Source organism: Sprattus sprattus (genome assembly GCF_963457725.1).
Source record: "Sprattus sprattus genome assembly, chromosome: 18".
NCBI lineage: Eukaryota > Metazoa > Chordata > Actinopteri > Clupeiformes > Clupeidae > Sprattus > Sprattus sprattus.
The window spans coordinates 11,252,647-11,280,146 of record NC_137916.1 but is presented as its reverse complement, the minus strand read 5'-3'; the positions used below and the strand labels follow the sequence as shown (position 1 = coordinate 11,280,146).

General features: G+C 46.6%; 1 protein-coding gene across 16 annotated transcripts in view; it reads right to left on the bottom strand.

The window, feature by feature from the left end:
• nfixb (nuclear factor I/Xb) overlaps positions 1-27,500 on the bottom strand; it is a gene marked incomplete at its 5' end in the record, with an annotated part of 128,944 nt that overhangs the window by 6,447 nt on the left and 94,997 nt on the right. For 3 of the 16 annotated variants that reach the window (XM_080856464.1, XM_080856475.1, XM_080856476.1), the window contains 10 exons: positions 3,125-3,216; positions 5,100-5,247; positions 6,485-6,660; positions 9,003-9,128; positions 15,523-15,597; positions 17,993-18,120; positions 19,101-19,136; positions 19,848-19,968; positions 20,646-20,720; positions 23,154-23,219. In XM_080856464.1, the coding sequence (XP_080712590.1) occupies positions 3,125-3,216; positions 5,100-5,247; positions 6,485-6,660; positions 9,003-9,128; positions 15,523-15,597; positions 17,993-18,120; positions 19,101-19,136; positions 19,848-19,968; positions 20,646-20,720; positions 23,154-23,219 (1,043 nt within the window). The remainder of the gene's footprint in view (positions 1-3,124; positions 3,217-5,099; positions 5,248-6,484; positions 6,661-9,002; positions 9,129-15,522; positions 15,598-17,992; positions 18,121-19,100; positions 19,137-19,847; positions 19,969-20,645; positions 20,721-23,153; positions 23,220-27,500) is intronic. The other 13 variants (XM_080856472.1, XM_080856470.1, XM_080856473.1 and 10 more) reach the window with 12 other exon arrangements.

Sequence of the window (27,500 nt, the reverse complement as noted above, 5' to 3'; positions counted from 1 at the left end):
GAGAAGAAAGAAAGAGAAGACAGAGTTAGAGACCTCCAGGGTTCCCTGTCAAACAATGTAAAACAACTTTTTATTTCAATAAAGCAACAAAGCGTTACACCTCATATGTATCTATGTTAGTATGATACAAAAACCCAATTGGATACCATCTGAGTGAACATCTTTATATCTGCACATTTTCAGGCTGCCACTAGGTGACGCCTGTGCCTGCAATAATGTCACCTCTGTTATCTCCATGCAGTGAATTCCTATAAGTTAATCAATAGAATACTGTAGACAGACTTTGCTTGTGTCCACACTGTCTGCCGGCCTGCATGTGTGTGCGCGCGCAAGGTGCTGGTGCCCAGAGAAGGAAAGGTTTAGGCTGCTGTGCCCTGCCTAAAGATTAGGTTTCTCCAACTCAGCATGCAAAAGCACGCAAAACTAGGTCACACACACACACAAACAGAGAGAGAGCGAGAGAAAGAGAGAGAGAGAGAGAGAGAGATCTGGCACCAGTGAACCACCGAAAAGAACATTCTGGAAGTCAAGTCTTGGAAACCCTGCGCCTCCAGGGGGAAGCATCTTTTGTTATGTTTGACTCTCACAGGTCACACAAATACCCCCCCCCCCCCTTCTCTGCCGTTCCCCCGTAGCCCTCCCTCCCTCCACCCACTCTAGTCCCTTCAGCTCCTATCCCAGCAGCAAGTAGACTAACCCTTCCCCTCTCAGTAACACTCTCTCTCCTCTCTACGCCTCTCTTGTTCTCCTTCTCCCTCTTCCCCTTTCCCCCTCTCTCCCTCTCTCTCTCTCTCTCTCTCTCTCTGTAATCCTTGGCAGCACTGACCACCCTCTTTTCTTACCCCCACCCCTCTCAAGTTCAAGTTCAACTGCCTATGACATCATGTCTGGTTGCTGTGGGCAACCAGACAGCCAGGACGTGACTTCTCGACACAGAGGGCTGAGCTAAAACACTTCTCCTCCTTTCGCTCTGCCTCTTTTGCGCTGTTGCTTTTTCTCCTCCTTGCACGCCCCTCTGTCTGCTGTTCACTTTCGCCCTCTGGCTGTAGGGCTCGGCCCCTTCCAGCAGAGAGCTCCAGCAGCTCATGTTTGCCTTCTTCACAGTCACAGGGCCCTGACAAACCCCAAACCACAGATTCACTTTCTATAAGGCCTCTCGCTCTCTCTCTCCCCCCCCCTCTCACTCTCTCTCTCTCTCTCTCTCCCCCCCCTCTCACTCTCTCTCTCTCTCTCTCTCTCCCCCCCCCCCTCTCTCTCTCTCTCTGCCTCACTCTTTACAAGTGCCTTACCCTGAACCCTTCACCGAGGCCGGTTCATTTTGCTCTCTCTCTCTCTCTCTCTCTCTCTCTCTCTCTCTCTCTCTAACTGACTCTCAAAAGCAATTTTGGCAAGGTACTACAATCTTCCATCTCAAATTCAACTTTGCAGATTTTTCACAGCTGCAGATGTCTGTGCCTTTAAAAAAGACCATATTCAGATTACAGCCAGATGTGTTTGAGAGCACTGGCCACATGTGGAGCACACACCGAGCTATACGGCGAGTTAAACAGCTCATAAGGAGGCTGTGAAAGATAGGGAGACACAACGGAGTCCAGGATGGATGTGGGGATGTGTCATCATGGGGAATGAAATGCATAAGGCAGGACTGATGAGTGAATTGAAAAATGAACGAAAGAGAAGAAAGAACGAAAGAGAGGCCAGTGGACATGGGGGTTGGAGGGGAGGGGAGTAAGAAACAGACAGAAAATGAATGAGACGAAGTGAGAGAACAGCAGAGGGAGACAGAGACGCAGAAAAGGACGAGTGTGGCACGGGCTTCAGATGGCAGCCATGTGGCGCGGCGTGGAGCAGGCCCGGGGGTGGCTGTGGTTATTACACATTAATGAGCGGAGCACAGCGGCAGCATAGGGGTGAGGAAGGAGAGGAGAGGAGAGGAGAGGAGAGGAGAGGAGAGGAGACGAGAGGAGAGGAGAGGAGACGAGAGGAGAGGAGAGGAGAGGAGAGGAGAGGAGAGGAGAGGAGAGGAGAGGAGAGGACAGCCGTGAGCGTTTGCTGCACGCAAATCAGCCACCCTCCCCTCTAAACGAAAAAAAACTACCAACTCCAGTAGTCCCAGCAGCCTCAGTTCTTACTGGCTAGGTAAACAGAAGAGCCACAAACAGGGCTTCTGAGTAAACATGCTGAGTAAAGAGGGGGGGGGGGGAATGGGAGAGAGAGACGGAGGAAGAGAGAAAGGGAGAGAGAGAGGGAGAATGAAAGGGCGAGAGAGAGAGGGGGAGAGAAAGAGGGAGAGAGAGGGGAGAGAGAGAAAGGAGGAGAGGGTGAGGAAAGGAAGAGGAGAGAGAGAGTGAAGAGAGAATGAGGAGAGAAAAAGGGGAGGAGGACGCGGAGGACTCTCATCAGTTCATAAGTAAGTGCTGGGGCAGAAGATGGAAGAAGATAATGAAGTGACATGAGATGATGATGAATGGTTGGAACTGGTTGGAACTGATTTGATTTGTCCATTAAAATTTGATCATCTTATCAAGTTGACGATAACCTCAAGCGCTCTCTAAAATATACCAATGAAAATGTCTTCCTAGAGAGTTTGAAGACAGGCTTCCCTTGAGAAGCCCTGACAGTGATGCTCAGAGTTTAAAGACAGGGTTAGTTCCCTTGAGAAGCCCTGACAGTGATGCTCAGAGTTTAAAGACAGGGTGAGTTTCCCTTGAGAAGCCCTGACAGTGATGCTCAGAGTTTAAAGACAGGGTGAGTTTCCCTTGAGAAGCCCTGAGAGTGATGCTCAGAGCGCAGAAGACAGGGTGAGTTTCCCTTGAGAAGCCCTAACAGTGATGCTCAGAGCGCAGAAGACAGGGTGAGTTTCCCTTGAGAAGCCCTAACAGTGATGCTCAGAGAGCAGAAGACAGGGTGAGTTTCCCTTGAGAAGCCCTAACAGTGATGCTCAGAGAGCAGAAGACAGGGTGAGTTTCCCTTGAGAAGCCCTAACAGTGATGCTCAGAGAGCAGAAGACAGGGTGAGTTTCCCTTGAGAAGCCCTAACAGTGATGCTCAGAGAGCAGAAGACAGGGTGAGTTTCCCTTGAGAAGCCCTAACAGTGATGCTCAGAGAGCAGAAGGGAGGCCTACCTGCGTCTGCTGGGGGATGTTTAGAAAGTTGTTGTCCCGTGATCCGATGCTGACAAACCTGTTGGGAGCTGGGGAGCCTGTCGTGGAGTATGCTGAGGAGGTGGGGAGGGGGGGGGGGGGGGGAGAGAGACAGAAAGAGAGAAAGAGAGGATAGTCAGACTGCACACACACACAAAAAAAACAATATGTGTACATACACATATACAAATACGGTGTTAGAGTGGCATAAAAACACACACTTTTTCATCAACATGATTTAAAATCAATGTAGAGAATATGCCAAAGCAACTGTGAAAACATGCCTAGTATAGGTGTATTTCCATAGGCAAGGAGAGTTGGAGAGCAGCAGAAGCTTTTCTTAAATTTCAAAAGGACCAAAATGAAATGACATATTACAAACAGTTTTGCAGAATACTGTTTTTCTGAGGCCCTTAATACTGCTTTGGAGAGATCTGGAAAAAGTGTTACCAGGGCCTGGAGAGCTATAGAGGCCCCTCAGGTCAGAGCCACAGGGGAACTGAAGTAAACTGTATGTCTTTTTGTAAAGCTTTGGAAAACTACACATAATATTTAAAACATTTCATGAGGTTGGCCTTTCTTTTATTTCACCCAGACAAAACTGAGAAGAAGAACTTCAGCTCAACTTAAACCATGATTAGCTGAGCTGGCTCTCAATCAAGGCCTGAGGTTCTTTAAGGGTCAACAAGTGGAGTACTACATTTAGGGCAGTTAGAAGCAGGGCACAGCGGACTCCAGAGGTAGCTACATCAGCTTCACTCGCTACATTTTGGAGACCAGTGTGTGTCATATGGTTTATGTTGAACAGTGGACTATGTGTTTAGTCTCAAGAGTAAATAGATTGGATTGGATCATTTGGGATTAGCATTTACAGATAGATACATAGAGGACTTGAGACATTGATTGAGGTGAAAAACAAACAAACAATGAAATCAACAAATCCAGGCGGAAGGCGAAAATAACTTAACAGACATCAAACAAATAGAAAGGAAGAAGAACAGAAATTGAGAAATTAAAGTAAAACGGGAGACAGAAGATTAGTTTAAAATAAATAGACAGTAGTGCTCCATCCAGTGCCCCTCACATGGTCAGTTAGACCAGTCTTGCCCTTTGCCCGAGCTGCCACCCTTGCCCGACACTCTGCCCTGCCCTGCCCTGCCTGCCCTGCACGACATGTGGCTTTGGACCAAACTAAGGGAGCCTACATGTGGTTCAACATGCCACACCCCTGTAACTGGCATTTGTGTACAGAATTGCATAGAATCAGCAAATCAATCCAAATCAACAAGAATAGAACATAACATCAACATTCAGAAATATAAAAAATAATTGGAAAATACCACAAAGAATTGAATGGGAGTTTTTGGAATCCACAAGACAACTGCCCTAAATTTGTACCCTGACATAAAAACCAGACCTGAGAGGAAATGTCTAAATGGAGGCGGGGTGGAGGCCATTACAGACTGCAATTCTATCTGCAAGGTTTTTGGGGGAAGTGCTTTGTGGAATAACACAATTCTACTTGGGTAACTGAGCTAAAAGATTTGAGGGTACAAAACTCAACCTAAGGACTTCTCCGCTGGTGCTGCTGACTGAAACTACCCTATGCTGGTATCTACAGGGCATCTGAGATCCTCTTAGAGAGAGGCCAGCCCACGCCTTTAGACATGAGAGTATGAACTAGCTCAGTGCAGCCCTGAGGAGATCTCAAGAGTGAGAGGTGGAGAGGGAGTGAGGTGAGCTACAGATATCCGGGTATGCCTGGATGGCCTCATATAAGCAGGACAGGTGGTTGGAGAGGGAGGAATACGATGATTGGAAGGGGGTCGTTGGTTTTTCTTTGCCATTTTAGTTGAGTTGATTTAGTTGACTGATTGGTTGCTTGGGGTGTTTTTGGTGGTCCGCTCACTCGGTTCAGGGGCAATGGAGGGGCGAGGGGGGTGGGGGGGTCACTTACACGGAGATGTGGGCGTGGTGTGTCCGCCGTCAAGGGGCGTGCTGCTGGGTTTAGAGTCGGGCATGGGGAGGGGCACTGGGCGGGCCACCGGGGGGGGTGGAGGCAGCAAGAAGGAGCCCGGCATTTTGCTCTGGCCGCTCCCGTTTGGCTGCAGACAACACAAACAGGGTGAGGAAGGAGGGCGGAGGACACGTGAGTGACAAACTGAAGCCAAAACAAACTAACCCAGAAAAATGAAAAAAGGACAAAAAAAATCCCTCAAAACAGAACCGGCACGACAGTGAGAGGAGGAGGAGGAGGAGGAGGAGGAGGAGGAGGAGGAGGAGGAAAATGAGAGGAAGTTGAGGGAAGGAAAGAGCTGAAGGAAGAAAGGAAGGCGAAGGCAGAGGTGAGGAAGAGTGAGTTGTTGTAGTGATGTATCTGCCTTCCGTTGTAGTGGGTATGTGAGTATGTATGCTAGGAGGGAGGCAACCATGGGATACATCCACCAACGCAAACATGTGAAGTGTGATGTTGAGGCTTGGCCATCATGGAAGGGAGGCGGATATGGCGTGGAGCTGTGATAGAGGAATAAGCATCTTCAAGGGATGGAGTGAAGGATCGTGGGATAGCTTGCCCATGATGGGACATCACACCGAACTCAAAAACTACAAAATAAAAGTATAAAAAATGGCCCAAGACGAATGATCGAATGTAAAAAAAAAAAAAAGATGTGCCAGAGGCTGAACAGGAGTATGTGTTGGGTTGTGGAGTTCGTGGGTCACACAAATACCTGAGGGTGTGGGTACAGCAAGACAATGGGACAAAAGGAATAAAAAAGGAACAACCAATCGAAACATAACAATGTATTGGGGTTTATGGGGGAGGGTCAGAAAGAGCATAGGCATAAAACAGATAACAATATTTAGACAATACAGACTCAGTTTTCTCCCTGTTTCTCGCCATATCACAACTGTAGCTAAAACAGCTAGGACTGGTTGATGCCAGAAAGCTTAACCCTAAAATACTGAAGTGACTCCTTAAAATGTCTCCTTTCAAAGTGCTAGTTATCCCTAAAACACGTATCATTTTCTCAGCCGAGACTACACAGAGGGTAGAGGGCCTCATACTGTTGCTAATTAATGCTTGCATCCCTATGTGTGTGTAGATTCAGCAGTGGAGAGGGGGGGGGGGGGGGGGGGGGGGGGTACTTTTACCACATTCTGTCCTTTCCCTCACACTCTACCTGCCACTTTTTTTAACACTTCCAGACATTCTGCAGGTGTGTGTGTGTGTGTGTGTGTGTGTGTGTATGTGTGTGAGTCTTTGAATGGGCAGAGGTAGAAATGAGGGCCCCGATACCACATGTATCAACCTTCTTGCTGGCTTGGTGGGTGGATGCTTACCTGGCCTCCTGACTGCCCTGACCCGTCGGCGCATACGAACTGCACAAACTCCTTGAGCGGATCCTGGCCCGGGTGGTGGTGGTAGCGGATGGTGGGGTGGGTGAAGTACGGGCTGGACTGCTGGATGATGGAAGGAGAGGGGAAGTGCAGGGAGGAGGCAGAGGCACGGGGGCTTCCTGCAGAAGAGAAACAGAGAAAGCGAGAGAGATAGAGAGAGAGGGAGAGGCAGAGGGAGAGGGAGGGAGAGGAAGAGGGAGAGGGAAAGAGAAAGAGAAAGAGAAAGAGAAAGAAAAAGAGAAAAAAACAGATGGATGTGAGTGAGTGTGGCCTAAGCCCTCCCAGAATGACAGTGCACAGGCAGCGCTGGAGTGGGACGCACCCCAGGAGCTGAGCTGATTAGGAGGAACCAACTCGCTCAAAGGGACCAGCTCGTTTAGAGGGACCAGCTCGCTCAAAGGAACCAGCTCACTCAGAGAGACCAGCTTGTTTAGAGGGACCAGCTCGCCCAAAGGAACCAGCTCGCTCAGAGGGACCAGCCAGATAGAGGGACCAGCTCGCTCAAAGGGACCAGCTTGCTCAAAAGGACCAGCCAGACCGAGGTAAGGACTGAGATACTGCTCCACTGGCTGGGCTACGGCACTAGCTTGTAAGGACTGGACTCTCTCTACATCAGGTAGTACTGCAACTGAATGATGTACACACATAGAAACACACACACACACACACACACACACACACACACACACAGGCACACACACACATTTCTTATACAATAAACAAAACAAATATAAAGGAAGTCATTGAGCTGTGCACTCCCATTCAAAGCTCTACTGCTCAGGGCTCTCAGGGTGTATTCCCAGTCACCACACTAATTTGGCATTAACATATGTGCGATGACTTCCAATGGAAATATATATATATATAAACATGGCTGAAATCATCTCTGGGTTGGTAGCTGTGCAGATGCGTTCCCATCTGCGGAGAGCTCGATCAGAACATGGCTCGAGAGGCTATGGGGACCGCCCGCAAATTGGGCACGTCGGAAGCATCCAATCCTAGCGATGGCAGAAGCCTGCTGCTTGGCCTAGATAGATAAATACATGGCTAGCTAGCTCACTGGATTGGTATGGAGGGGAGTGCAGAGCCCAGTCCCTGGCCTCCCGGAGAGTCAGTGCCCTTCAGCCCTCCCAGCAGGGGCCCCAGCTGCCCGCTCCCGCCTGCCAACTTCACACCGCTATCCCAGGCGAGGGGCACCGGCCAGCCTGGCCAAGGCTAACCTTTGAGGCTCTGTCTCTCTCTCTCTCTTCCTCTCTGTCTCCTCTGCCTCAAGTTTACACACACACACACACACACACACACACACACACACACACACACACACACACACACACACACACACACACACACACACACACACACATATACACACATACACAAATGGATGCATGTAACGAGGTTGTGTACACAAGGTTTGACCTCCTTCTCTGGTAACGTCTTGAATCCTTTCACAGCTAGAGGGGTGAACCCAAGTTCTCAGAGGCAAGACAGGACCCATGGTGAAACTGCCCAGGTACAGTAAGTGCATCTGTTGATATGTCCTTCTAAAAATATTCCTTCGCTAAAATGCTGAATGAACTCAAATAGTCCTCAGTTATCATGTAGATAAAGGCGCGTTCACTTACTGGTTTTGCTCACAAAGGTAAACTAATTACAAAACAAAATAAAAAGACCATCAAAACACTGCTAGTCTTGGTCTGCTTGTCATGCCTATGAAACACTGTTCTGGTGGAATGTCCTCAGGGAGATCTGCGAGAAGTAAGGTGCAGGTCCTGTAGAATTGTAGTATCATGTAGTATAAACACCCATTCATTTAAGATACATGGAAATATATACCCACTGACCACTGGCTATTTGTCAGCTTGATCATGTCAGACAGTGTGTTTATTAGAGAGTCACAGAAAAGCAGGGAATGTAGACAGCAACTGGCGTACGGAGAACCAACATGGGAACTGCCACAGGTCATAGATTGATCAACATTAGAGAGATAGTGGCTGCCAGATCTAAAGAAATCAAAGAAATGAAACCAAACATCAAATTAAAGACATTGAGACCAGTAGGGCTGTTTCGGTGTGAAGATTACCACCCCAGATTTAAAGAGGAGAGAAAGACCCCAACCACACACATATAGACAGACAGACTGCTCCCGTGAGAGATACAGGGACACAGTGGTGTGGGGATGTAGGAGGGAAGGGAGGACTTTAGTTTTTTTGCCAGGATGTGAGAGGAGAAAGTGGAGGGGAAGGGGGAAAAACAGGAAAGCCAACCCAAAAAATGAATACAAAAAAATCAATCCCTTCACCACGGAGAGTTAGCCTTTTTTGGATTAGCCTCCTTGCAGTTAGCGCGTCACCTCTCCCGAATTCCAGAGCACCCCAGGAGTCTGAGTGAAGGGGGGAGGGGCAGGGACAGGACAGGGCGGGGCGGGTGGGGGGGTTCGGGTTTCAGAGGGGTGTCTCACCTGGTCTCACGCCCGCCAGCATGGGCATGTGGTGGGTGAAGGTCATGCGGGGGGGCCTCGTCTGGGGTGACAGGGCGCTGAAATCGAATTTCCCCGGCTTCTTTAGAGAACCAGGCGAGGTGAGTCCTGGCAAAAATGGGATCAACAACAAAAAAATAAAAAAATAAAAAAATAAAATAATAAAATAATAAAAAAAAATGGCAGAACAGAGATGTGGATTTAATGAACAGGCTTTTTTTGTCGCTTTGATGTTTGTTTTTAATCAACTGCTATCATGTCCAAAAAAAATGTTTTTTTAATTATTGATTTTTTTTTTAAGATAATCTATGGATAGCAATGGTTGGATAACACAGACTTGCTCTACATGTACAAGATCTCTAGCCTTGATCATCAACACTTGGTGGTATTTGAAGGTGGAGCAAAGTCCAGAGAAAAGCTTTGGATTCGGAAAGCACTTGGTGAAGAAGGACTCGGGTAGGACAGCAGGGAGAGGCTAGGGGCTTTTGTAGCAAGATCCCACTCATTCAACTGTGCCTGTCAGTCTGTCTGTCTGTCTGTCTGTCTGTCTGCCGAACACAGGATGCACACATAAATGATGAATGGGGGAATGGGGTGGACTCAAACTGGATGTGCTCTGTGAGGGAGCTTGTGTTCTTCTGATCCATGAGCTCTCTGGCAGACTGAGAGGTATGGTTGTTGGAAGAGGAATCGCCTGAAGCAGCATCCCTCTCTTTCCACACAAGTCACCTCCATTCTGCTCGCCTGAACAAAGCCACCACGCCACAGTGCTACAGCCTTCAGAAAGGACTTGAGTGGAAATTGCTCCCGACAGCAGTGCAAACCACACATGCAATAAAGTCAGCAATCGATGTTCCTCTTGCATGGAAGAAGGGAGAAAGTACATTCCCAGAAACCACCACGAGACCAGCTTAATTTACTGTTGCCGATGGCCTGTCTGCCGACATGGTGCTTGGAGTTCTCTACAACAGTGGCACGTTGAGAAATGGCACATTTCTTTTCGTAATTTCCATGTAAAAAATGGATGCAGAACAAACACAAGCTGTTTGCTCCAAGCGTTGAGCAGAAGGACCAAAGCCAACAGGAGGAGGAATGGGTAGCAAAGGAAAAGAGTGAGAATAATGGGGGAGGAAGTGAGAGAAATGGAGGGAGTGGGGAACGAAGGAGGAAGAAAAAAGAGATGAGGAGAGAGAGCGAAAGAGAGAGAGAGAGAGAGTGTGACAGCGTGACCCGCACATATATAACAACATATTAAAGTGTCCTCCTACTTCTATAAATGTCGGTTGAGGCTGCCACAGCCAGAGCTCCCCTCTATGGAATATTCCACCATTTGGCAAAAACAAGCAGGCTAAGTATAGGCTAGGCTAACCATATGACCCAGAAACAGAGCCAAATGTGTCAGGGCAGCGGAGGGGGGCACAAGCCTCAGGTTTATGGTCAAGGCTTCATGTGGCTGGTTTTGAGGGAAGTGATTTTGATATATGGTAATCCTAACACACAATTTAAGATTTGCAGGCTAGGGAAGAGACAGCCAAATGGAGTGTGTGACCTGCACGAACGTTGAGAGCTACTCTTGTCAGTCCAAATATATATATATATATATGTATAAATATATACATATATTTTAATCAAATGCCAGCCTCACCAGGAATAAGTCAAGCACAGTTTAAATACCCATGACCAGGAGTGCACAGAAAAGTGTGCGGACGCGCTGACAGTCATATGCGCCGTACCGCGTGTTACTTCAAAAGCAACATAATGCCAGTCCCTTGAGATAATTAAGCCGTGTGTATCTGTAGTCACTGGCCAAGTCATTGTGAATGCACTCTTTTCAACTGTGATGTCACAGAGATTCTTTTTTATCTCCTTGCAATTACCCACAGTTCCCTCTCAGCCTGTGGAGCAGCTGGGCCTGGCTGAGCGTAGGCTGGTGTAGGTATGGCAACGAGGGGGGGGGGGGGGGGGATAGCCGGGGAAGGGAGGGTGGTGGTGGTGCAAACATGTGTTCTGCCTTTCTCAAAATGTGTGACGGTGTGAGAGAGAGAGAAAAAGAGAATGAGTGGGTGAGGATATGGAGAGATGTGATAAATGTTTTTGTGCAACGGTATTAATGCTAAAAACCATACACACATGACACCCACACACCCACAGACACACACATACACATCTACACACACCCACATACACACATACACAGAGCATCCGCTGTCATGCTCCATTAGTGCATTTGAAATAAAGAGGATTTTAGGGGAATTTTTCTTCAAACTCATCTGTACTATGGGGGCTAGCCCAGGGAGGGTGAGGAGGAGGCTGAAAGTGACTATAGAGAATATTTGTAAAGATGCCGAACGCATCTACCCAGACTAAAGAGAAGGAGCAGTGACACACAGCCCTTCCATCAATACCAATCTCAGAAGAAGGGGGGAAAGGAGTTTGAATTAAATAAGATAATTGTTAGAATTTTACTGCGTCGACAGAAGAACATGTCCCTGATACTGTTTTACCTCTCCTTACTAAATGGGTATTGGGCTGTAGACTAATTCGAACAGGATATGATCACCTTTTGACGATATTCCATTACTTTTTATAAATACCCCAGGGAAGTTTATCGTCATATGTGAAATATGCTTGTTGTTCTTTATTCCTTAAAATTATCTAGGACATCTCATTGAGTTAATAGTGAAGAACCCTAAACTAATTTCTTCCCTTTCCTCCAACCATTGTGGTTGCATATTGGTATGGTGTTACACTGTTGTGTTTGTTACAGGGAGAAATTATTTTCGACTACTCTTTCATTCTGGGAAAGCGCTTTCCAATGTATTTAGTAGCGAATGATGCAATATAAACTAGATTAGAGGGGAATAATATTTTTCACATTCAAATTGTTTGTCATTTGTAAGATATATATGTGCATAAATTTGGTTGCAGCTGTTATGCTTAATCAACATTTTAATATTCTTTAAATATATGCAGCGTTGCCAGACGCTAAATAAAAGCTTTGAGAGTTAAAGCTAACAGAAGTTACTATGATCTTGCTCCTTCCTGTGAGTGTGTCCCTGTTTGTGTGTGTGTGTAGGCGCATGCGTGTGTGTCGTTTTGTTCTGTTATTTCTCTGTCCAACTCCTGGCACAACGCTCGGGCAGACTGGCAGCCAATCAATTGCTCCCATGACCCTCCAGTCTCGCCACGCTAACAAGCTGGCCGCCACACAAGCCTCAGACTGCCTCCGAGTGGCACACACACACACGCATGCGCGTACAAACACACACACACACACACACACACACACACACACACACACACACACACACACACACACACACACACACACACACACACACACACAACATACACAACCCCCTCCTGCCAGGACACGTACACACACAAAACCCCAACAAAAAGTCTGTTTCATGCAAACATACAAATCTCGCCACCGAGGCTTTCACGGCTATCTGTAAACTGAAATGGTGGGAGAGGGGTTAATTCGTGTCACTACCAAACAAACAAATAAATAAATAGGTAAATAAGCAATAGCTTCCCTGCAGTGGTACGCCACAAATAATGGCCACAAATGGCTTTAAAGGCAGACTGGGGCGTGCATAGGGGGAAGCTTAACACCATAAAACTAGACGCAGGGGGAGCAGCTGAAGCGATGATGAATGGCATCCTCACCTTCTGCCAGGCTTGGAGCGTTTCATTCAGGTGGTGAATCACCTTTGGAGCAGAACATGTCTCCCCTTCCCTTTCTCTGTCTTTCTCTCTCTCTTTCTCACACACACACACACATTTAAACACATACGTACACACACACACAGGCACAGGCACACACACACACACACCACCACCACTACCATCATCACCATAACAGATGTCTTCTGTAACCCAGTAGCTCCCATTGCTGTCGACACATGGAGGCACCATCTGGACCGGAGCTCCACGCCTCACCAGATTGTGTGTGTGTGTGTGTGTGTGTGTGTGTCTGTTTGTGTGTGTGTGTGTGTGTGTGTGAGAGGGAGGGAGAGAGTCAAAAAGAGAGTGTGCATGAGGCACATTTTGAAGACAGAAGGCCCATCGCGTAGAAACAACACACCTGAGTGCATTTTGTCTTGTTTGTTTGGGTTTGTCTGCTTGCGTGAGTGTGCGTGTGTATGTGTGTGTGTGTGTGTGTGTGTGTGTGTGTGTGCCCGTGAGCATGTGTGTATGTGAGTGTAAGTATGTGTGCACACACACAAACTCATGTGCATCTTTCATGAGTGCTGTGTGCGTTTGGGTGTGACAGGTGGGAGTCCACAGCACACTGCTGCCTGAATAACCGGCTCAGTATAGTCTCCTTCATGGCAGCTGAGCCCAGCTCGGCAACACACACACACACACACACACACACACACACACACACACACACACACACACACACACACACACACACACACACACACACACACACACACACACACACACACACACACACACACACACACACACCATCACCATAACAACCCCATCCACTGCCACACAGTCTGGGCCCCAGCACACCAGCATGCTAACACACTAGCCAAGCAGCAATAGAGCCTGAGGCTTCACAGCTTTCCCCAGTCCCTGGGTGTCCAGTGACATTACTACAGAGAGATGGCAGTTCCATTAGTGCTGCCTTCATTAGAGGCAACGCAATCATATGCAGATTAGACACTTGAGGACAGAATAAGATTAAAAAAACAGAGTATGAGAGAAAGAGAAGAGAAAGAACAAGATGTACAGAGACTGGAACAGAAACCAAGAGCAAAGAAGAGGGAAAGAGAGAGAGAGAGAGAGAGAGAGAGACAGAAAATAGACAGACAAAGGGAGAGATAGAAAGCGAGAGAGAGAAAGAGAGAGAGAGAAGAGAGAGCGAGAGAGAAAACAAGTAGTGGTCAGTTGGCAAGGCCTCTGCCAGACCTCGCTACAGGGGCAGTGGGCAGGAAGGCCTCAGTCCTGCAAGGAAGCGGCGGTTTCTCTCGGCCCACCGCACGCGGCACAGAGGAGCGTGGAGGAGAAAACACCTGCCACACAGTCATGGCCACATTCAGGAGCGGCGGGCTGACGAGCCAAACAGGGCTCCAGCACAGGTGCAGTGTGGGAGGGGAGGCCAGCGTGAGTGCGGGGAGGAGGGAGCAGTTACCTTCCCGACATTTGGCTCCCCGCCCAAGTGGAGTGCAATCCAGTGCCTACGTCCATACATCAGAGTGGGGGAGCTCCCCGGGTACTGAACCCACAACCTGAGATTCTTAAGCTGTGAGACTGGGATGTGGTTTGATATATAGAGAGGAAACGCCGGCACGCTGGCCATACCGCAGATAATGAACAGACACTGAATTAGTAGCACTGTACCACCAGACCATAATATTAGTGGAGAAAGTAATGAAGTCATGTGTAAGTAGCAGAGTATGGCTTCAATAAATATATATTTGACCTAATATGTAAAAACAACACTTATGTCATGCCTGGCAAGGCATGGGTATCACATTTCATCTTATGAGTGACTGTAAGACTGACTTGTATATGTTTCTTTAATGTCCCTTTCTGAAGAGGCTTTATAAGAGGGCCTTCGTCTTTCATCTGCATCTGTCAATCATTGGGAAAAAAATCCAACTACTTGATTAGACCAAGAATTAATCAGTGGAATCCTGAAATAATATATAGTCATTTGAATCATTTTGACTTGAATCATGTATCCACAATTTTAAGCTTCATTGGACTTGAGTAGCCGCAGTGTTTAATTAGTCACCACAATCTGAGCTCATGTAATTGTTTTAATTGTATGCTTATTTCAATGAATCATAGCACAAACACACCGTATTTTAAATACCAAAACTATATCCTAGAACTATAATACTTTAATGCAGCCTTAAAGATCACACAACAAACAATTCTGAATCAAACTGATAGAAGAAATCTACAATCCTTCAAAGGGTCCTAGAGAGACAAAAGATTTGAAAGTAACCCAAAAAGTGCCCAAAAAGGCAAACCAGGAGTTCAAAGGGGGTAAGTTCTGGCACAACCCTCTGATATGCAACACCCTTCACCGAGCCAACACTCTCAGCGGTGAAGAGAACAACAGAGCCCCAGCAGCAGAAGCAGCAGCAGTTAAGAAAGAAGGCACAGGTCCTATGTCACACACTCGCAAATACACACACACACACACACACACACACGCGCGCGCGCGCGCGGGCGCGAGTACACACACACACACACACACAGACAACAATAATGGAGTGGGAGGTCAAACGCTGCTCTGCCCTACTGAAAGGATTGAGCAAATGCAGTATGCAAGACAAGCAGAGAGCCAGACAGAACAGAAAGCAGATGTGATCTACGGTAAAGCAGATATATCATTAATATATATAAATCTTTATATATTCTGTATATATATATATATATATATATATATATATATATATATATATATATACTGTATATATTATACACACAGACAGTGTGGGAGAAGAGGATAGTAATGTTGTCTAACCATGGTAAGGAAACTGCACGGCATCGTTCTCATGCTTAATCTTCCTCTCCTGCATACTCGCCAAATGGTGCTGCACTGGAAGGGCCAAACAGGGGAGAAGGGCAGAGTTAACAATGGAGACGGAGGGAAGGAGTGAGGAAGGACAGACAGAGAGAGAGAGAGAGAGAGGGAGAGAGGGAGAGAGGGAGGGAGAGTGTGAATAGGTTAGAGAACAGTGAGATGAAAAAGGAGAGGCAGAGAAAGAGAGAGAGAGTGTTAAATTGGGTCAAATGCTGGTAAGCAATGGGGTGGGGAAGTATCAGTATACACACACAGGTCAGGTAAATCACAAGGGTAACACTTCAACCAGAGCACAGGTAGATACAGCAACACATGGCTACTTTTACACACACACACACGTCAATTCTAGTCCAACTCACTTGGTGAGAATTCAACATGGAATGAACTGGGATTCTACCCCAGAGAGTCTGTGTGATAGGGGGTGAGAGGGGGGTGGGGGGCGAGAGAGGTGGGGGGTGTCTGATGGTGAAGGGCTAGTCAAGCAGGGAATGCCAGGAATTTGACATAATCGCTTTTAGGTCTTTGAGTGAATGCTTCATTAATTAGAAAACTGTGACTGTCCAGGGATAACATGATATGACCACACTTCCATTGACCACCCTGGTGCACCGGCATGGATTATTTATCTGTTCATCTACGATGGATTCAGTGAGGGATACTTGACTTTGTGCGGGCATTTGTGTGTGTGTGTGTGTGTGTGTGTGTGTGTGTGTGTGTGTGTGTGTGTGTGTGTGTGTGTGCGTGTGCGTATGTGTCTGTAATGTACCAGATAATAGGCATATGCTTTTGAGAGTGATATGGCACATCCACAGGATCATGCAGAGCTCGATGATTTTTGGCTAAAGGGAGTCTTACTCGAAGCACTGTTACAGCCAGACAAAGCCATTCCTCAAAGCACTATCTCAAGGACAAACTCAACCCTTTTTACAGTAACACCTACAGCTAAATAGAAGACTTTATTAGTGGGACAAGAATGGCTGACTTTTTTGGCTAGTTATCCAAGCCTGATAATGCTTTACCCAGTTGGAGGCTTTTGAAATTAACAATTTAAAAGAAAAGGATAAAAAATAATTGCCATTTATTAAGTTATTTGCCACAGTTCTTGCGTTAACTTCATAAACATTATATTTTTTATTATTATTATTTTGTTATTTTTTTTCCTTCAGATTTTGTTTATTTCATTCACATTTTTTCCAATATTCAATTAACTTTCTGTATGCAAGTCATGAAATGCACCCAATTAAATGTATTTAGAAACTTTCACTAATTGACGAGATAAAGGGGGGAAATGGAAAACGGTCAAGCAGAATGATTTATGGTAAATTGGGTTTAACCAGGGAATATCTATGTCGGCAAATAACTACATTTTATCCTGACTGAGCCTTACACTCAACGGAGTATCCAGATTTTCCATAGAGAATGTATTTTTATTTCTGGTCGGACCATTTATGTCAAAGTCGGAAAGATATCCCCTGCATAAGCAGATTCTGACCCAGCTATGGATATGAACAACTGAAGCTCAACCTAAAATATGTGAAGTTGAACATATTTACAACTGATATTTATATTCAAGAGGTCAAGCATAATAGGAAGTGACACCAACACCTATTTTTAAAGCAAGTCATGAACACACATGTCTTTAGTCTGGTCAAAATGTACATCTCTGTAACATTTAATTTGACCAGTTGCAAAACAAAACCAAAACACTGATATAGTCCTACATTGACTCCAGCTCAAATCATACACTGTGCCACTAATAGAGATGGAGAGCCATCTGCTCTGGGACAGAAGGGACATTTCAGACTAGTGGATAGAACCAAAAAGTCCTTGATCATGATCAACCTCAAAGACTGTTCATTCGGTAAGTCAAAGCTGTGAGGTGCAGCATTATATTTTGATTACATAGTCTTTGCAAACACAAATGAACTGAAAATGCAATACTCTAAAACAAACACTCTACACTTTGCCATTTCTTCTGGGTTATAGCCAATGTACTGAAAACTCTGGACATTCCTGAGAGCCACCATATATACCTGCTTTGCTACTATCATGCCCTATATCCAACTATACTGAATGCCTACCAAATACCAGTACACAGTGTATAAAATTTGTTTTCATACACGCTTGAGCATAAAACATTCTTTGCTTGTTTAAGAGATCACCAGCAAAATGTCCACAAGTTCCTGAACTTTCTCTCGTCTGAAAGACTGGCACTGGATCCTGATTGGGGTAAGGTGGACTGGGATTGGTTGATGAAGAGGTTGACTGTAGTGAACGATTGAGTGACTGGGTGGGTGAAGAGTGAGTGGGTGAGAGAATAGGTGGGCAGTTTGGAGGAGAAGGAGGTGGAGGAGGAGGAGGAGGAGGAGGGGGAGGAGGAGGAGGGGGAGGAGGGCTATGGCTCCTGTACCTGCATCCACGTCGTTGGGCCAGCCACTGGGCTGGGAGCTGCCAGCCGCGGGGGAACGGCCAGAGTAGAACACATCATCCACCGGGCTCTCCATCTCACTGTCATCAATGGACTTGCGCTTGTTGGAGCTGCAGCAAAAGAGAGGGAGCGAGAGAGACATAGAGAGAAAGAGAGAGAGAGAGAGACATAGAGAGAGAGAGAGAGAGAGAGAGAGAGAGAGACATAGAGACAGAGAGAGAGAGACAGATAGAGAGAGCGAGAGAGAGAGAGAGAGAGCGACAGAGAGAGAGAGACAGAGAGAGAGACAGAGAGACATAGGTAGAGAGAGAGAGATACATGGGGGAGAGAGATGGAGGGGGGGGGTGGTGGTGAGTTTCTAAGAAGAGCACATACAGTACACTATGAGGTCCTCTATGTGGTCCTTCTATTGCATTAAGGCTAAAGTTTCACCCCTTTGGAATACAGGTTTGGACTGGATGACGTACTGGATTTGAGGGGGAAAGGATTTAGATTGTATTTGTATTGTTAATATTCACTTGAGTATTTCTATGCATGGCTGTGTGACACAGACAAGGACATTATTCATATAATGGATACGAGGGGCAAAGACTTCAGCAGTAAGTCTTATCCATGCTGCTAAAACTCTACTCGGAAAGTCTGGTGATAGAAGCCTTCCCTGTTAAAAACCAGAGCGTGCTACACTGAGACCTGACACTCCTTTGCATAGAGCTGGACAAGGAGAGAGGAGCCCTAGGAGGAATGCTTGGAGTATGGCCACACGCTTTATTACACACCATGCTTTTCTAAACAGACAAGGGACTGTGCTTCAATAATGTGCATGTATATGGCTTGGTTGGTTGGGACATATCTGAAACAGGAACCCTTTGACAGAGTAAACATGTTTGATTGGATGACGTGATGGACAAACATCTCCAGTAATGGACTTTGAGGTTAGGTGAGCTGAGTCAATGTAAGGTAAGGGTTGATGATCGCGTGTCTGTGCTGAGTTATATAAGTATGACAGAGGTTTAGTTGACTCTGGTGGTCGGTGGTGTTTGTTGGCTATGAAGGAGGGTGGGGATGGTTAAGGTGGAGTGGGTATTACTACCTCCGAGGGAGACTTGCATAAAGCTCCATCTCAGTCCTGCAGCATGAGAGAAACAGGGGCAGAAAGGACAAAGAGAAAGAGAAGGAGAGAGAAAGGGAGAGAGAAGGAGAGAAAAGGAGAGACGCAGAGACATGGTAGAGAGACACAATGAGAGAGAAGGGAGAAAGATAGAAAGAGAACAAACGACAGAAAGAGGGCAGAGGAAAAAGCAAAAGAAAACAAAAAGATAAAGACACAGGAAGGTGGGAGAGACAGAGAGCGAGAGAGAAAGACAGAGAGAGAGAGAGAGAGAGAGAGAGAGAGAGAGAGAGAGAGAGAGAGAGAGAGATGACAGTGGGAAAAACAGCATTTAGCAGTACAAAGACAGACTAGCTCAGAAGAGGCAGGTAAGGCATGCAGCTGTCAGAGTTAGTACAGAAGCACAGAGAGTCCTTACAAGGTTACAGGCACTGAAGGGTCCCCACAGAGAAATACACACATGTCTGCACTTAGGTCCACACTGTAGGAAACTGGCCTAAGTGCTCAGAGAATGTGCAATATTTAATGTGAATGGAAACCACACCTGTATATTCACTATGTGTGTGTTTCTATGCATGATTGTGTGTCTTTTGTGTGTATCAGAGCATGCATACTTATGTGTACATGTGTTTTGGGAGAGGCTGTGGGTGTGTGCGTGTGCGTGTGCGTGTGCGTGTGCGTGTGCGTGTGTGTGTGTATGCAGGTGTGTGTGTTCAGGTGTGTACATACCTGGTAGAGGGGGTGGAGGTGATGGATCGCCGGCCCAGGGTCACCTGGTTGATGTTGTAGTAGCCGGGGCTTTCCAGATCGGCCAAGGAGAAGTTGGGTCCAGTTGCTGTGGCAACCGGAGCTAATGACAAGAGGGGGGGGGGGGGGGGGGGGGGGGCAGGGGTATAACAGAAATCGATAGAGAAAGAAGTCAGTCACACTCAAGGGTTTAAATATTAAATACTTAAATACTAAAAAAGAGAGGTGCATGTCATGGAATCTGAGTTAAAGCCGAGGGTGTGTGCACTGGAGGTGAAAGCAGCCAAATTACATAAACAAAACACACACTGTCTACGTCAAAACATCTCTATTACACCCGTAATGATCAAACAGGCTTATACAGTACATACTGTCATTGACTATGAATGCACTTGTGTGAAAAAACTGGAGAAAGAACAGCCACTGTAAAATATGACTTGGACACAGGTTCCAAGAGCGGATTACAAAGAATAGTGAAAGAGATATAGAGAAAATGAAAAAGAAGTTATGAAAAGGAGAGGAGAAAATGAGAAAAGAGGTGACGACAAGAGAGTTGGACGGGGACGAGGGACGGCTCTGATGGAGAGCAGGTGGTGTTAATGAGTAGGCCCAGAAAGCAGGGATGAAGGAAGGGAAAGGGAGGGAGAGATGGAGAGAGAGAAAGGGAGAGAGAGAGAAAGAGAGAGAGAGAGAGAGAGAGAGAGAGAGAGAGAGAGAGAGAGAGAGAGAGAGAGAGAGAGAGAGGGGAAGCCATGGCAGCTCGGCGGTGGAGTGACTCACTCTGGGAGACGCGGACCAGCTCGGCCACGTTCCACACTCCCGAAGTCACAAAGCAGTCCTGGAAACTCAGATGCCCTGGAGACCGACAGGAGAAGAAGAGAAAAGTTTAAACATAAGTACACACACACACACACACACACACACACACACAAACAAACAAAAACAAGAGGCTGGGCCACGTGTCAATGTTGTGTACGCACTCTGCTAAATCTGCTGAGCACTTTTTAAAGCATAAAATGTGTGTACCTCTGCACATGGTCTTGAGATGGCGTACGCATAATATCTGTAATTTGCACATTGGCTACACCAAGAGGAACTAATAGTGAGACAAGTAGGTTAAATGGTCCATGTATCATTATGTTTTCACACACCTATTGTTAATTGTGTAGATTATTAGTACCTTAACCGAACAGTCAACGTACCTATTGTGCCAATTATTTGGGAAGGTATCACCCGGTTGACCTCAAGGTATATTTAACAGTAGGGAGGCCGACGTTAAAATGTGTATTGCAGCACTGTCTGGTTTTCACAAGTAATTGACTATACTTAAAGGCACCAAATGAAATGATAAGTTTGATAATGGAAAAAAAACCTGGATCATTCATTAATTCTTTGCTAAAGCAGTGAAAGGTGGAAATTGCAAAATGCAAAATGTATTTATCTTTTGATTTATTTAGTATATTAGTGCTAATTCATCTTTGAACACAGACGTTACCAACTTGACAGCTGATTATAATAAATCTGCGAGTCGTGCAGCAAAATAATTCATCTATAGGCACGCCTTCTGTGGGGAGATCCACCTGAAAGAAGCACGTGCTAACCCGGGGTGTCTCGACCCATACCAGGATAACTGTATCACAGGCTAATCTGGGGTGTCTCGACCCATACCAGGATAACTGTATCACAGGCTAATCTGGGGTGTCTCGACCCATACCAGGATAACTGTATCACGTGCTAACCCGGGTTGTCTAGACCCATACAAGGGTAACTGTATCATGTTCAGATTTATGAAGAGAATGGGCGAACGTTGCGCAAACGGTGTGTATTATAACTCTGACGAAAAACCTCTGCACACAAATCATGGGATTGTGCATACACGTGGTTCTATGGCAAGATCTAGGCCCTACACAAACACTGATCCATTTGGCTCGCTGTAAGCAGAATTGCATCACATTGAGTGCATGTAAGGATAAAAGGGATGATATATGTTTGCATGTGTGTGTGTGTTCCTACATCTTGATTGTACTCCCACATGTAGACTGTAGACTTGGATACAGTCGAGATGTTGGTTTTTCCCTTTGTGGAATTAAAAACTACGAACATGGAGGACATGTCTATCCCTGTGTGTGTGTTTATGTAAACATGCACATATGTTGATAGGAACGTGAACTCTCATATGTGAGAGAGACTTTGTATGACTTTAGTCAGTTATGGATGGTGTGTGCGTGTGTATTTGGTGAGAGAAAGTACAGTGTTTGTGTGGTGTGGATCTATACTTATAATCTGTGTGTGTGTGTGTGTGTATGTGTGCATTGTGTTTCTGTGTGTGTATGTGTGGTTTGTGTGATTGTATGTGTGTGTGTTGTCTATGTGTACGCCTGTCTGTGTGTACGTATGTGGTTTTTGTGTGTGTGTGTGTGTGTGTGTGTGTGTGTGTGTGTTGATGTGCGAGCGCGGTGTGTCCAGGGCTCCACGGGTGACTGGGCTGCTGCAGCGCACCCATCCCAGCGCTGGTTAACCACAGCATGGCCGGCGCATGAGCTCAGAGCCGGGAGAGCGGCAGCCATGTGGTTCCCATCTTCCAGCTCAGACGTCAGGGTGATTTATGAGCTCTCCTCCCCACTCACAACCAGCCCTGCTAGGGCCACAGCCTCCCAGCCTCACTGCAATAAACCCCGCAGAGCTCGCACTTTGCCTGTCCGCGTGTGTGTCTGTGTATATAAGTTTGTGTGCGAGTATGTGTATATGTGTGTTTAAGTGTGTCTGCATCTGTGCGTGTATACATTTATGTGCATGTGTGTAAGTGTGTGTGTGTTTGTGTGTGTGTAGGTGTGTGTGTATGTGTGTGTGTGTGTGTGTGTGTGTGTGGAAATGCATTTGCTTTTAATATTTGGCACGTGCTGATGCACAGTATTTTATTGCATTTGCATGTATGTGACTTTGGGGTGTTTGCGGAGCTTTGCTGTCAGAACTAGTTGGATATGATTTGAGCTTACCACCGTCTTTAAAGTGTACTTTGCTCTTGGCTAGTTTATGCTAATATCTTGTCTCATTTGTTTATTCTCTGTACAACTCAGAAAGAAACAGAGTGAAACCCGATATGAAGTAGGTGTTTTGAAAATAATTTACAACCGCATGTGCAAGGACAACTGAAATCCTTTCCTGGAAAGAATCCAGAGAGTAAAAGGACAGTGTAATAATGCAGAGGTCTTTTTTAATGCAGGTGTCTTGGTGTGAGAAAGGTGTCATGTGGTGCATGTTCAATTTCACATGCCCCTTCTGACTTACCATTGGGCGGAGGCTTGATGTCTGCGTCTCCTTGCTGGTTGGAATTGTCTGATTGCTGGGACTCTGCTGAATAGAAAGACAGACAGAGAAAAAGAGAGAGAGATAAAATGGTTACACTCTGGACAGTTCTTTGGAGTCGTCCCAAAAGCATGAGCCTGAGGCACAAGTCCCTTTCTGAATAGTTTCCCTGATATGGTTGTTAGCGTGACTGACCAGGAGAACCACATTTTCAATCTCTGCACTACAAGGCTGCAAGTCACCAGAATATGATATGCTATCATACAGCAAGTACCGCGCTGAGGCCTATCAGGGAGAACAAGGGCTGACTGTATTGTGTGAGGCCCTATGGCAGACCTGAGCGCTCGAACACACAAGGGTGGGCCCCACGGAGCAGCTCAAGGCCCGCTTTCATTTGTTCTTTTTGGGCAAAGAGAACCGGTCTCTTCTGTGACCCGGGTCTGCTTTGACGGCCCAGTAACGGGAGGGGCAGGCTTTTTGAACGTCGGCACGGCGACGTTTGCACAGCTTCCCCCATGGCTCTTCATCTTTAACGGTCAAGCAGTAAAGGCACAGCCCCAGCGGTTGTTTCGTTTGGCCCACCTTTTTTTTAAACATTCTTTGCGCTTGCCGTAATGTAAAGATTTAAGCCCAGTATAGCTCCCCCGGTCTCTGAGTCTTTGTTTTGATTCTGTGCGAGCGCTATTCTGGGTGAGTGTTCTCAGAATTCACACTGTATGGCCATCGAGCTCGCACCACAGTGTCTGAGCTGTCAACATGCTAACTGTCTGTTGACTGTGGTTTGTGCTTCGTGAAAAGCGCCTAGCAACCACGGCAACACATTTCACGAGTGCTGCGGCCACCGCCGCTCCAGTTCCGCGGGTACCGAGAAGTGCCCGGGACCGAAAGGAAAGAAATGACCCACTTGGGGGGAAGAAAAGAAAAAAAACATTCTCTTCAAAAAGAGAGAAGAAGCAGAGAAAAGTGAAAAAAAACTCTTTCTCCCTCTCCATGTCCAGCATGTTATCCATCTCTCCTGCTCTCCCTCTCTCCCTGCTCTCACTGCTGTCGCTCTGTGGAATCCTGGCAGCCATCTTAGCGCTTGGCAGCCATCTTAGCATTGGCGGTACCAATGCATTCCTGTTAGCTGACGGCGCAAACCCCACACCGGCGCAAGCGCACACACAACTCTCCAGACGGCCTTAAAGAGCCTAAAAACACAGGAGGCCAAAAAGATAGCAAAGTTCTGGGAAGCACACCAAAGTGCTAACAGGCCACGCAGAAGGCGGACGGAGCTACTGCAAGGGGATCCTTCATATCGGCCGCTTGCTTCTAATTAAGGCTCTCCAGACAACCAGGCAATTGAATAACGGAGGGAAATCAACAAAAAAAAAACATTATTGATGAGGGCTACGCTTAAGCTAAAGTGCTACAACAATGAAATGAAAATTACATTTAAAAAAGGAATCATTTGAGGACACTGGGGGTTTCCCCCCCAATATAAGACAATCTGCTGCTGTAGCAATGAGCCAGCCAATTGGGAAGGGGGGGGGGGAGGGGCTGATACAGGATGAGCAGCTGTTTGAAAGTGTGTGAATGCTGTCAGGAGATCCATCCCTATACGAAAACGAAGGAAGCTAGAGGCAATTGTGTCATAATGAGGATGGGGTCAGAAATGATGGATTTCGTCCACATTGTCAGTGAGTGAGATCTTTCATTATGAGGGAAGAGATGGTAATCAGACATCCACATAGATTTACATCTGTGGCACCATCTCCTTCACAGCACCCAACACTATTCACTTGAATAGGCACTGTGCTGCAGGTTCTAGAAGCAGCATTGTAAGTATACTGTAAGCTCTGTAAGTTGCTGTCTGGCCACAGGCTATAGTATACTTGCTGAGCATCCTCTGTTCGCCCTAAAGAGTCAATTTTCACTGGTGCACAAGTAACAAACATATATAAAAGAATATTCAGTATACCTGTTAATGAGTGCAAAACAATGATGATTGAGAGTAAGAAACTGAAACAGTCCTTAGGCACAGAACAATTTAGCCATCTTTCTCTAACTCTCAAAGCTCACAGTTGACAATGGGAACTATTAGAGGTTCATATGGGAACAACGGCAGAACTGCTAGCCAGCCTACGAGCCTCCCGGCTCTGACTTGCCTGGCCCCCTGGATGGTGGAGATCGGTCACATCCACTACCCTGGTGGGAGTTTGCTAATCCGGCTGCTGGATGTCTTACAACAGGCCCCATGGTTGGTGCTTCACTGAGGGCTCGTGGCCTAAAAGCCTATTGTCAGCTGGGACCCCCATACTGAGCCAGTGCATTGCAGCCCCCCAGGCTTCTCTCCACCCCCGTTTTACACCCCACACACCCCACCCAGTGGTGTGGAGGTCTGTGTGCAGCCTGGGAGAGGGGGCTTCTCAGTCTCGGACAACCTCCAATCCAATTACACGGCACATTAGCGGGGCTGGTTGAGCTGCGCTGGAGCTGCGCTGGACCTGCGAGCGCGAGGAGGGGAGCGGCGGAGACAAAGGGGGTGATGAGCACAGGGGCAGATCATCAGAAGCTCACACACAATGGAGAGCCTGTCCATTATTAGCACCTCTTCTCGCTTTCCCTCTCTCTCTCTCTCTCTCTCGCGCTTTCTCTGTTACTATCCCTCTCTCATTCTCTCCACTCTCCCCACCATTATCAGCAAGCCACCTTCGCGAGGGCCCCTGACGAGTGTGCTGATACTCTCCCTGTCTTTCATCCACACACACTCACGCACACACACACACTCACACAAACACACACACACTCATGCACCCCCACACACACACACACATACAAACCCTCAACCAAGCACAGACACACATATACACAGACTGAATCAAACTCAGTCACACACACAAAACACAGGCAGCCTTGCCAACCCCAAAATTGCTCATCCTTACTCTTATCTCCCCAGCACAGTCACCCAGAAGACCTCTGTATACACCCTGCCAGAGATAATGAATCACAAAAAACACACACAAACACACACACACACACACACTCACACACGCACTCCAACGCACACGGTCACAAAACACACCCTAATTTTAAAGACTGTATTGTGCACCTAATGAAGGGACAATATGCTCTCTGCACAGGGAAACTATTCTTTATAGCATGCATATCTATCTTTACAGATTCTCTTCAAGTACAACATACCCCACCTCATAAACAACACATACAACATGGCTTTCATGAGATGCGTACGTAAGGGGCCAAGTCTAATTGATTCATTTACCAATGCGCATATTCATAAATGAATGTGCTTGCGCGTACAAACACAGTCGTTCTCCCGTTCTTCCCTCCATCTATTTACCCATAAGCTCATTGTGTTAGTTTAGGCATCGCAGGCTCACATGGGCACACAGGGCGTTTTAATCTAACGCACACCCACTAGAGGGGATCGCAAATAGCAGCGTGGAAAAATCAACACTATTCAGACGACAGCGTCGAGCGTGAGCAACCAGCACTCAGGGCTGGGTTAGTGCCGGAGGAGAGAACATGCTGCTCCTCGCTAACTCACTCACTGCGGCCATCTTTAAGGTCTACTGTATTCTATCTCTCTCTCTCTCTCTCTCTCTCTCTCTCCCTCTCTCTTTCTCTGAAAGCCTATTGTCAATTGATTTATCTGTTTCTCGTCACTCCTCTAAACACCCTCCAGAGAGTTTTCCTTATGTTTTTTTTCTACCTTTGTTTGTCTTTAACTCTCGTTCAGCCTAAAATCTTTCTGTACTTTTTGTTGTCCACTTTGTCTCTCTTTTCTTCCTCTCCCTTTTTCAGTCTTCTTTTCACTTCCAGACACTTCCCTGTACTGTACTCCCATTGTCTCTCAAAACCCCCCCTCCCTCTCTCTCTCTCCCTTTTTCTCTCTTCCTCTCTCTCTCTGTCTCTCTCACTCCCTACCTCTGTCCCTCTCTCTCTCTCGCTCTCTCTCTCTCTCTCTCTGGGTTAGATTAGTCTGGGCTTTTTGGTGGCCGCTGACCCCGCTGCCCTGTGTGAACGTCTGCCACACTGTCAGCCTGGGAGCAGCCCTAGTGCAAAAAGACAACACTTCCCAGATTAAGCAGCAAACACACACACACACACAACACACACACACACACTCTCACACAAACACAGCAAGTTATTTATAGCTTGCTGGAAGACAGGAAGTAGGAAAACACAGACACGTACACACACATACAAAACAGCTGTCCATATGTGGGTAAAAGTCAGCCTGGCAGGGTAGAAATATGTGTGTTTGTAAATTAAAGCTAATCCTGACATACACACACACACACACACCCACACACACACACTCACACA